Source organism: Sphaeroforma arctica, assembly GCF_001186125.1.
Source record: "Sphaeroforma arctica JP610 unplaced genomic scaffold supercont1.161, whole genome shotgun sequence".
Classification (NCBI taxonomy): Eukaryota; class Ichthyosporea; order Ichthyophonida; genus Sphaeroforma; species Sphaeroforma arctica.
In genome coordinates, this window is record NW_014040397.1 from 81,984 (window position 1) to 93,977 (window position 11,994).

At 44.2% G+C, this 11,994-nt stretch overlaps 3 protein-coding genes across 3 annotated transcripts in view; 2 read left to right on the forward strand and 1 right to left on the reverse strand.

The window, feature by feature from the left end:
• The window catches only part of SARC_03244 (hypothetical protein), a gene marked incomplete at both ends in the record, with an annotated part of 4,739 nt that extends 2,251 nt beyond the window's left edge, over positions 1-2,488 (forward strand). The window contains 4 exons of the mRNA XM_014302968.1: positions 462-582; positions 1,353-1,470; positions 2,037-2,225; positions 2,417-2,488. Coding sequence (XP_014158443.1) covers positions 462-582; positions 1,353-1,470; positions 2,037-2,225; positions 2,417-2,488 — 500 coding nt within the window. The remainder of the gene's footprint in view (positions 1-461; positions 583-1,352; positions 1,471-2,036; positions 2,226-2,416) is intronic.
• A 1,920-nt stretch (positions 2,489-4,408) lies between these two features.
• On the reverse strand, positions 4,409-6,483 carry SARC_03245 (hypothetical protein). Its single transcript, XM_014302969.1, has 2 exons — positions 6,112-6,483; positions 4,409-5,002 (listed from the first exon to the last, which is right to left on the reverse strand). Exons 1-2 carry the CDS (start codon positions 6,282-6,284, stop codon positions 4,504-4,506), a joined length of 672 nt encoding a protein of 223 aa, XP_014158444.1. The 5' UTR covers positions 6,285-6,483; the 3' UTR covers positions 4,409-4,503.
• A 1,178-nt stretch (positions 6,484-7,661) lies between these two features.
• Positions 7,662-11,430, forward strand: SARC_03246 (hypothetical protein). The gene is made up of 3 exons (XM_014302970.1): positions 7,662-7,885; positions 8,086-10,159; positions 10,729-11,430. The coding sequence occupies exons 1-3, from the start codon at positions 7,728-7,730 to the stop codon at positions 11,014-11,016; spliced, it is 2,520 nt and encodes an 839-aa protein (XP_014158445.1). The 5' UTR covers positions 7,662-7,727; the 3' UTR covers positions 11,017-11,430.
• Positions 11,431-11,994: the final 564 nt, after the last annotated feature.

The window sequence follows — 11,994 nt, forward strand, 5'->3', positions numbered from 1 at the left end:
TATATATATATACATACTATCAAGTACAGTTGGTTGTCTAATATATTGAGTGTCTGAAGCAGGTAGATACATAGGTGTATTGCAGAGTACGAATGTAAGGTGATCAGATGGAATCTGTATGCGGTTGAAGTTCACGTTGGGTTTACTTCACTATTTCAATGTTGTAGTTGGCGGAGACTGATAGAGAGTACAGGTTGGATATACTATAGCGTGCAGCTATATATCCACACACCTGAGGAGTACTTAGTTTTTGAGGTCTACGGCTGCAAGCCCTTTGTAGGTGTGTACTATTTATTATTATTAGATGCTCGAATATAGCAGATAGTTCATGAATCAATGAGGCTAGAGATGAATCGCCTATATAGTATTCAATACAGTAAAATCCATTGCAACGACCCGGCATTCCAAGCTGCCCCTCATACACACGGCTCCCCGCGATGCGAACCAATACACCTCCACAGATAAACTAGAGCTCATGTATTCGCAAGTCTTTGATGCTGGCGTTGTACCTCCTAAGCTGATCTCAGTGAACATCCGCTGGGGTGACAAGTGGAGCGAGATGTTGCTCAATCCAATCGAAAGGTAAGCCCTTGTAATTGATGTTGTTTCTGTGAGTTGGGTCTATAGAATTCGTGGGGTCCCGAAGTTAACACTGATTAATGGCTCCTGTTTGGTATCTCTGCACGGCTCTATCTGTATACCTAGCGTATGTTGCGACTGCGTGTTCTAGTTCACACCGCAAGATCAGGTCTGGTCTGGTCTCTGCGATTGAATATGGCGTCTGATTCTGAAGAGGCATTCAGGTTCCTGATGAGAATCGCCTAGTTTTTCAGAGTACCGTTGTGTCGCGTGCCGCTACCTATTTGTATTATTTTATTTGTGCTTGGATATCAGAAATACTAAAGGTGTAGAAAACAGCTTATACCTCACTACAAATGTGGTAGTTTCAGATTATGTACTTTATTGCTAATCACGAGGACTGTGTGCTAGTGTAGTTGCAAGTTGGGCACACAATTGAAATACGGTTGATACATGTTTCAGGCGTAATACGGTATGGTGCTATTTCTTGTGTTGTATAGCGTTGTATATCAATTTGTCCTCGAAACCGTGTTGTGATATATCACTTGTTTACCATCGGATGACTGTGAAAGAGAAACGCTGATCTAAAAAGGGGGGGTTTTTTTTGGCCTACGTCAACTCTCTGAAGTGTTCGATTAGTTCGGGAGGTCGGGTTTTTTCTTCGCCTCCGCACACGTTTTCAAGCGAGGTCTTTGAATGTTATATACATTTGTATTTGAACTTATCCCAGCGCCTTTGTTGATTGTAAGCACTGTCGTCTTGTTCGTTTGAAGGTATGTAGGTACCGTCGCTGACCTTGTGCGTCTACACTACAACAAAGACGAAGCCGTGATAGTATTCTTACAGACCTGGGAGCAAGACGCTCACGATCACTTTCACAGGCTTTCCCCGGTGAGTGATGTACGGAAATCTCGCTATTAAACAATACATACACAATATATTATAGTAGTGTGAGTTAGACTAGTAGACTGGTGTGTATGTAGGTGTCTACTCTGCCAGTGATATGAGCTAGTAGGGAGATGGTATATCTATACCTACAGAGTGGTGTATTTTTAATCAACTACACAGTGGTGCATCTATTATTTACCTGCACAGTGATATATCTTTTCTATACCTACAGAATGATATATCTTTCCTTTACCTAAAAAGTGGTGTATCTTTTTTATACCTACAGAGTGGTGTATCCATCATAAAACTATACAATGATGTATTATTTATTTGCGTTCTTGTTCCTGTGTATACGACGGTTTGTTTGCTCAAATGGTATAGAATGTTCACTTGTGGTTTCTAGTTTCTGGTAACTGGAGAAAGCCATGCACTGCAGTTGTCATCAGTTGTCATATAACACTCCTGCATATCTACCTATCTTTTTTATTCATCTATAAAACGCTTCTGTTCATCTATTTCTCTCATTCATTCATCCATAAAACTCTCATGTTTATCTACCTCACATCCAGAAAGCCTGGGATGTTCGGTCCTTTGCGTTCGATCGCAGCTTAAACCCCCATGACACAGAGGGCGCCCGTAGCCCTAACTCAACAACCATCTCACTGTGTTCTATGTACATTGCGGCTGATGCCATGTTCCATGTCGGCACCCGGGACTCGAATTGGGACCGGCTCATTGATGAGTTGAGGATAACAAGGGTGAGTGGGTATACACTATTGTTATGATTATGATTCTATTCCTGGGATTGTGATGTGTTGTTCTGGTTTTATTGATTGAGATGCGTATGGTATGTAGACACAAGCTTAACTACTTCAGTTTAAAACACGCTCTTGTTTGGGTTATATATATCATTCTCTCAATGAAAATATTTGCCACCGGAAATTCTCAGGGGTTTCACCGACCAAGCAGTCTCATGGTGGATCTGAGCGAATCGGGCGGAGATATGCGAGACAACCCTTAATCTCTGGAGAGAGATGAGAGTATGATGTGATAATTCATATTGAGCAGGAACAAGCTTTTCAAGAGAACCTTTTAAGCGGGGGTCGAATAGGGACAATGAGCGTCACAACGAGTACGGACTACCGAAGATAGGAAGCCCATGACACTTATATAGTAATAGGACATGCATGTGAACGTCCTTAGCCTGAGATTCCGCATATTTAGTACGATTCGAGAGTGCGTTGATAGATGGTCAGTCATCAACAGAGCCCTTACAGCACTGATGAGGAAAAAGAAGCTCTGGGTAGATATAGCAGACGGGCGAGACTAGTAACCTCCGGATGTGAACACACAACCTGAGCCAAAAACAAATATCTGTAGCAAAGCAGGAAGTGAAAACCAGCACACCTCTGGAAATCAGCGCACGTTAAAAAGCTACCTACCATGAGACGGCCCTTTTGGTGACTATGGACCACCTACTGATAATTGTGTGGGGATCGGCGTCTCTGGAAATGACCACTCATAGCAATGGGAACGCTAGAGGTGTAGCAAACCACTCCCAGCACACTCATGCCAGTTTCAACCAAACAGGCAGTTAGTTTTAACCAAACAGGCGGTTAAGTCAGGTCTAGGCTGAGAAGTGTAGTTGGAGTACTACATGCAGAACTCGACAGGCCCATGCACATGCACTACTGTGTAGTGTGTAATTAAATAGTGTGTAGTGTGTATTTAAATAGTGTGTAGTGTGCATTTAAATAGTGTGTAGTGCGTATTTAAATAGTGTGTAGCGTGTATTTCATACTGTGTAGTGTGTATATAAATACTGTGCAGTGTGCAGTGTGTAGTCAGTAGTGTATATTGACTTAGCGCTACAAGTAGTATTTACTATTCAGGTGTACTGGATTGGCCATCGGCGTTTCACCTATATATGGATTTAGGCAAACCACCACCTCATCGACCACGGTGGTTCTATCATCAGGCTGACATGACACGGAGGAGAGATGACCCACAACCCGAGCGCAGAGTCAATTCGAGGTGTCAACTCGTGCTCGTAGACGTACAGGCCCATTTTAAGCCCATGTGGTGAGGAGTGAACGTATACTCAGATATGCGGAGTTCACATCACAAGTCTGGCACACTATTCGCAGGGGGAGCTTTCAGCATGACTATCCCGGAGTAGAACTCGAAGGCATTTATCGGATTGTGCGCAAATGGGGATGCGTATTGGAGAAGTACTCGTGTGCATGAAGCACAGGTAGGGCGAAAGCAACGGCGCATACGTATGTATTGCTCATACGAGGCTGAGTTCATTGTGACAAGCACCAAGAAGAGATACGGACGCCGAACAGTAGCGATTGCGTTACGGTTGGGGTTGGTTGAGGTGATGAGTACTTGATAAGAACATCGGTTTCATTCGAGATCCATAGCCTGCCGCGCTCGCACGAGAGACCGTGCTAAGACACTCAACCGACCGATTATGGTACAGTTTGACGCAGAAGTAAACACCACTCTATAAAGTTTCAGGACCACCCGTCTAGCGATACTGAAGGCAAAACGTTCTATTTTAGGTCAATCATATTCTATCGACAGGGTAACATAAACACCTGAGGTGTCTCTGTCATGAACGTATAGAGAAATCGCCGCCGTGTTTGTGTATAATTATCGGCATATCCGACTTTACCTACTTATCTATATTTGGCACCTCAGGTCACCTCCTGCAGATCTAGATACGGCTCGCTGTGTCTGCATATCTAAGGTCGCAGCCTTTCGAATTGAAGTGTCCAAACAGTACTCAAGAAAGTTTCAAACTCTTGCTCCCTTTCATTATCAGTCGTTGTCGATTTATCTTTTATATCTAAATTGTAGAAAAACACTATTAAGCCGACAGCAGTGGAGAATCTGACGCCTGCGGATATATAAATATACGTTATATATATATATATATATATATATATATATATATATACATACATATACATATACATATACATAAATATATACGAATACATGTACATATACACAAAAGCCTAGGGTTTGCTACTCTACTAAAACATCACCTTCATCGTGAATGAAGGGATACGATCCAACGCACGTCCAGCCACCGATCGGGCCGGTAGTATCCCACAATTCCAAAACACTAGTTCTGAACTCTTCACAACTCGCCAATTCACGCTCTATACCCGCACACAGCTTTAACGCATCCTCACGTGCCTTACAGTCGTATCTGAGACTCATGTGTGGCATATACGTCTCCACATCGCCATGCACACCTAACGATACGCCGGCACGCTCGCTGAGGAGTGTCTGTGCGCGTTCGTACAGCGTGCGTAGACCATCCCCCTTGACCATCTTGAAGTACACGCACTGGGTGTGGTGGTAGTGGCCGGCATCGCATACGTCTAACTTCATACAGGGCCCAGGTAGTTCGCTTACCAGTCGGTTGCAGAGGCCCCGCAGTGATTGTACCGAACTGTTATATAGCCCCCCCACTAAGGTCACGTGGGGTTCAAACTGCTGATCCGGGTGGTTGTTCTGACTACGTTGGATTGTGTAATAAAATTGTGCAACGGGTGCTGGTTAGGTTGGCTGTGGTAGGAGAGTTGGTCAGAAGTGTTGCGTACAGTAGGCGCAGTAGTCAAGAACAGCAGTGATTAGGGTGTTCTGTAGGAGGTCCGAATACAGCAGGTATGGGGTGTATAATAGCTTATAAACAAGACTAGTCACACTAATAGGGAGCCCAGCTCTTGGAATCGTGCAGAAGAAACAATTGTAGCATGCGCTGTCGATAGTAAAGGTCAAGTATGTATAGTTAAAAGGATACTCCTGGTCTCGAACATAACGTGATGTGAAATGTAGGGTGAAACTGAGTAAAGTACCTATGTAGCAAGGGTTCTTTACGATTGAACTTTTGAATCACTCGAATGATTGTCAGCCGGGCAACCTCGATACTTCCACAATCTCAACAGTACCTACAATACAATACAACTACCAACTATGCTGAGCCAGCGAAACGATTGATACAAAATCTAAATCCTCTAATGCCTGCCATTGTAAAGCATCTGTTCGTTTGCGTGGTGAAGCACGGCTTGTGGATCGCTTACGTAATACACGCCGGACTTGAATTCAATGTGGTAATTACAATCTTTTAATTGCAGCAGGAACGCCAATTGGTTGTATAATTATCACTCGCTATATCATTCTAAGATACCGAAGCACACGAGTGCGTGATTGAGTGAGAACAATTTCTTTAATAAACTACGCAACGTCAGAGGTTTCCCTAGGAAAACAACTGCTCCGCATGAATTAGCAACAAACATGCCTTACAAACTGAGAAATCTCTGGAAGCTTGCACGTATACAAACCGTTCAAGCGGTGTAACAAACTCAGTAGCTTCCTGCATGTAATAGACCACGGAAGCAGAGCGTGTTTCCCCATATGTTATTCGGATCTACACTGCCTAAGCGTGCAAATGTGCTATAAGGAGCCTAAAATTGAATATGCCACTTGAACTTCTATACACTAGGCAATACATTGAAGGGAGAGCACTAATATGTTAGGTAGGCCAGGCCTAATACTGGTTTGGCAGCACTGACTTCAAAACGACCATGGGACTTAATGAATTGTCGAATAAGAGTTCACACACACCTGATGATCTTTCTTGCCGTGTTATACAATCTATTGCGTGTGGGATCTGTCGACTCTGCGACTGTTGTTTCATCGCAAGTCAGCTTCTCGTGCTCAGGCATCAACCAGAGTGAGTACATAACATCTGTAGAGCCAGCAGCCTGCTTACTGCACAGGCCACAATTCACCAACATCCTCCGTATTTCACAAAACTCGAATGTACTAACAGATTACAACACCATATCCAACACTTTATTCTGTTCAATTTAAAGAAGTTTATGTTTATTCATTGCTTTATATGTACTAGGTACTAATAAAATAAATTCATATAAATACCAAATTTTACAACTGGTTCCCGGGAATCACTTTAAGTCAGAGCTGCCACTCTAGACAACGGGATACTGTCAATTGTGGGGTTTGATCACTCACAAGAATGCAGTGAGTACAACGACATACATATTCAACATATCTATTTATTCACTAATACTAATCGCTGACGCACAGTGGTGTACTACTGCCTGTGACTCGTGAGAGCGTGGCTATCTCTATACATAAACAGTGGTAGAAGTTTAAATGAGCAACCATTTGCCTGACAGCTGACATATTGATAGCCATGTCAGCCCACTCACAGTCCAGGTCCCGGACTCCAGCTGCCAGCAGCCACAGTGAGCCTGCAGGCTATGTATTTATGATAAATACAAGAGGGAGAGTACGATACATACATACGTAAAAATATTCAGAGTTTACACTTTGCAGTTTATAGTACACATCTTTTGGCACAGCAACCGCAAGCCGCAGGGTTTTCCATACCATGCAGACAAAGACGATAAAAATGTCTACGAGGCCAGCTCTCTCTTCTTGACCTCTTGTATTGTCCGCACGGTTTTATCGGGGTGACCTAAGCCCCAATGGTGATTGCTACGGGTGTATGTTCCAAGCTCCGAGGTGCAAATCTATATAGTGTTTGGTATGGATTGTCCATTTATTTAGTGATTTTAGTTCATTTTCCTCCCACTTTTGACCTCTATTCACTCGTCTATAAAAAATAAAAATAGTAAAATGTAGAGTGTTAAAAAGGATGTAAATAAAACCTATTTTCAAAATATGCGTTTACGTTAAACCTTTTTTTTATAAAAAAATTTGTTTTCTATTTAGGGGAGGCTATGAAATTGGCTTTTACATAGTAGATTTTGCCGATTTCGCGAAAATGTTCTATTTATGCAAACTCCCCGAGAGAAGAAGACGTCAAGTGTCAGATATGAGTGACATCCTTGTCTCCAAGGCTCCATGGTTTCCGACACAACTATAATATAAAACATCAACAAAAGAATTTAACACTGTATTTATACTGAAATTGATGTCAGAACACAGTAATAGACCCTCTAGCGATCTGAGAGCCAAGGAATTTACGACTGGTGAATTTGAAGAACGATGTGCTATATTGAATACAAACCCTGAATCTTGTAAAGCCAATGTACAGATCGCGTCTTTTTTTTTTTCACTTGTGGGAGTGAGGTGTAGAAATATGTGTACTTTGTTGATTGTATATAAAGGCCACACTAGCGCGCATAGCGAAGCATTCGTGTCTTGAGATCACTGCACACCTCTTCACAGACACATACACACGCAAATACTCAATGATGAACAAGGGGTTATTAAGGTTACTCCTCGTAGCCTTGCTGGCGCTCTGTGTCTTTGCCTCTGCGGAGAGTACCGAGGCTAGTGATGATTCACCAGCGGTCGAGAGTACAGAGGAAGCCGCGGTCGACGCCGCTAAGTGTCACGGAACAGAATGGTATGTATTCAGAAGTGTGACTTTATTTGCAGAGTGAGCTCTTCGTTTCTAGGTTATACTTCTGCCAGTTGGAGGTTCTGAAGCCCTTTCAATATCGCCACATTTGATATCTTTATGAACGAATGCAAATAAAATATTTGCTTGTTCTGGTACAAGTTATACTCATTGATCCCTTTCTTTTCATACGCACGATATTTCAGTGTTGTGCTCGATGGAATGACTGAGGAAGAAACTGCCGCTCTACTCAAGGGCTCGGAAACCCATGTCTTTGAGGCTGAAGTGAACAAGATGATGAAGCTGATTATCAACTCACTCTACAAGAATAAAGAGATCTTCTTGCGTGAACTCATCTCTAACGCGTCTGATGCCATCGATAAGATCCGATTCCTAGCGCTTACAGATTCGGATATTCTATCGACAGATTCCGATTTCAAGATCAGCATCCGGGCCGATCCCGAGAAGGGCGTTCTACACATCCAGGACAACGGTGTAGGTATGTCTCTAAAGGACCTTCAGAACAACCTCGGAACTATTGCCAAGTCTGGCACTGCCGATTTTATGGAGGCCGTATCTAAGGGTGACGCGAACAGTTTGATTGGTCAGTTCGGTGTTGGGTTCTACTCGGCTTTCCTGGTGGCTGACAGCATTGTGGTGACCACGCGAAAGGCTGGTGATGAGCAGTACATCTGGGAGAGTGATTCCTCACAGTACTCGATCACCAAGGATCCTCGGGAAGGCGATGAACACAAGCTAGTGCGTGGTTCGGTAGTGTCCTTGTACCTCAAAGACGAGGAGAAGGACTACCTTAAGGAGTCGACGCTGAGAGATATGGTATCCAAGTACAGTCAGTTTGTTAGCTTCCCCATCATGCTGCAGGTGCAGAAGGAAGTTGAGGTCGAGCCCGAACAGATTGCGACCGAAAAGGTCGACGGAGAGGATGAAGATGATGTTGATGTGGAGGTTGAGGTTGAAGACGAGGATAAGACCGAGCTTCCCAAGGAAACCAAGACAGTCACTGAATACGAGCAGCTGAACACAGTCAAGCCCATCTGGACTCGCAGCGCCAAGGAGATCTCGGATGAGGAGTACGTGGAGTTCTATAAGCTTGGATTCGGCAACACTGAGGAGCCGTTGGCGTACACACACTTCACGGCCGAGGGAGAAATCTCGTTCAACAGTATGTTGTTTATCCCCAAGAAGGCTCCCCAGGCACTGCTGCAACAGTATGGCAATGCCGCGGCAAAGATCAAGCTATTTGTACGCAAGGTGTTTATTACGGATGAGATGGATGATATCCTCCCCAAGTGGTTGTCGTTCATTGTGGGTCTGTTGGACTCGGATGATCTGCCTCTGAATGTATCGCGAGAGACACTGCAGCAACACAAGCTGCTCAAGATTATGAAGAAGAAGCTTGTACGCAAAGCCTTGGAGCTTATGAAAAACCTTGCCAAGGCTGACGAGGCGGATGCAGCTGACGGAGAGGAGGATTCAGAGGTCAAGGAGGGCGAGATCAACAAGAATAAATACATCGAATTCTGGGAGGAGTTTGGGTTGTTCTTGAAGTACGGTGCTATGGAGGACAAGGCCAACCAGGCTAAGATTGTCAAGCTGCTGCGCTTTAAGAGTTCAGCTGACCCCGAGAGGTATATCTCATTCGAGCAGTACGTGCAACGCATGAAGCCCAAGCAGGAGAAGCTGTTCTTTATCACTGGTACCGATATCGAGGATGTGACCAACAGACCCGTTGTCGAGAAGTTGATTCGCAAGGGATACGAGATCATCTACGCTATCGAGCCCGTGGATGAGTACCTATTCCAACACGTGACGGAATACGAGGGAAAGAAGTTCCAGGACGTGTCTAAGCCCGGAGTGGAGCTGGAGAAGAAGGGTAAGAAAGGGAAGGCCCACCAGAAGGAACTCACGCAGCAGTACGACCCACTCACCAACTACATCACCAAGCTCTTCAAGGAGGATGTAGAGACGGTCCGTCTCTCTGAGCTACTCGACCAGTCGCCCGCGGCACTGGTCACCGGCCAGATGGGACTGAGTGGTAACATGCAGCGCTTGATGAAGGCGCAGAACCGAGGTGATCCCATGATGGACTTCTACATGAGCCGTAAGCCTATACTGGAGATCAACCCCAGACACCCCATTGTCCAGGAACTGTTGAAGCGTGTGGAGCCTCTCGATTCGGATGAGAACGATCCGGCGGTGGATGAGACCGCGCGTGTCCTGTTGGATACAGCGGCCCTGAGATCCGGATATGACTTGGAGGTGTGTTGTGTGGACTACGGTAGTCTTGTTGCATGGGGGTTTGGTTTTGTATGTTATAGTTACTTTGTCGCTTGATTCTGTTGTGTATGTGTGGCTCCATGCTTTCACATGCAAAAGTAGCCAGGATTAGCAATCTGCTGAATTAGATTAGATGTACGCCTGTTAAATCTCACTCGGAGGTGACGCCTTTACGTGTTCGTTGTGCGGATCTGCATTCCTGCACTATACCTTTACTATTGAGCTGATTGGCGCAGTATAACACATGACCACACATTGGCGTGCGCCCAATTTTCTGTACGTGTATGCTTCAGTCTAGCGTGTTGCAATATTTGCAGCCACGTGTTCTCAAAGTCTTAAATTCATACATGGTTCTTGATGATTGCTGCCTCGTAATACTTGTACAAATACAGTTAGAGTTACAAATATAGTTAGTGACCACTCTTCATTCTGTATTTCACTTTATAGTATGAATATCACTATTTTCTGCCTTTATTCCGTCGTATTCTTAACTATAAACATCACATCACATGTTTAATACTCATTCGTATTCGTCTTGCAATCTTAAACAGGACCCCGTATCGTTTGCCAGTTCCGTAGAGAAACTTCTGCGCATGCGCATCGATGTGCCCCTCTCCGCAGAGGTCGATGACGAGGTCGAGTTTGAGGACGACGAGGAGGAAGAGGTTGTTTCCGACTACGACAGCAACAGCGATGAAGACGATGACGAGAGTATGGAAGAGATGATGGCTCGAATCAATAGTATGGAAGGTATGGAGGGCATGAAGATGATGAACGCAGAGGACTTTGCGGATGCCGGAGAGTTGGGCGACACGCAGAGTGAGCACGAGGAGTTGTAAGGTGGCGAGCTTCCTGTGTACGTATGCATATGTAGTACTGTGTAGTTGGAGATGAACGAGCCCTGACCGTGGAAAGGTTAGAGAGGATGGTATATGGTGTGTGCTGTGAGACGAAGCAGCACTGATTGCTGATTGCGGTATCTATATATACATATCGGGATGGGTACTAGTTGAGTGTCACACACACACGAGAAGCGGAGCACAAGGTGCACATTCGTCTAAACAAAAGACTTCTGGCGCGTAGTAAATTCGCTCCGTGCACGAGAAACCCCCGAATATGACTTGTGCGGGAAATCGTGAGTGGAACAAAACAACAACAGCCACCAGGCACGACCAGGGCGGATTAAAAGCTTTGTGTGCGAAAATAGGCTGGAGATTGACTTCAAAAGAATAAAAGGAATCTTAAAAGTATTACTTACTGTCTATACATACAGTCTTCGCTATTGAAGAATCTATCGCTAGGCGTTGTTTTGAATCCTCTCTATTTGCCAGATAATTGGTATTAACCCATACGAGAGACCCTCGATAGTGCGAAGCCCAAGCATGGATGTGAAATACGTTATCAGTTATGGCGTGGTATAAATTGAAAGATAATGTGACAGAACACAGGTTTGTCGGGATCTTTTGTTCAGCCTTGTTCTACACTCTTATTTAACTTCAAAGCAGGTAGAGAACAATCCTTTTTAAAAGAACAACGTACAAAGCCTTCTAAATGAAATAGAGGCTATGGAAAATTCATGCCTACTAAAATAGACAAAATTGTATAGATGTATTATAGATATATAAGGACGTCTAAAATAAGTGCTCATACAGAACCAATGTATTACATTTCGTTCAAAAGTTACAGCAGTTCGGTACATACATAGGGTCATGAGCGCAACTTTACCACGGGACGACTGTTCTATTGCGGCTGATATATTATCTCGTTAATTTCTTTAATGGCGTGATTTAGACCTATGCCAGTTCGTCCGGATTTTT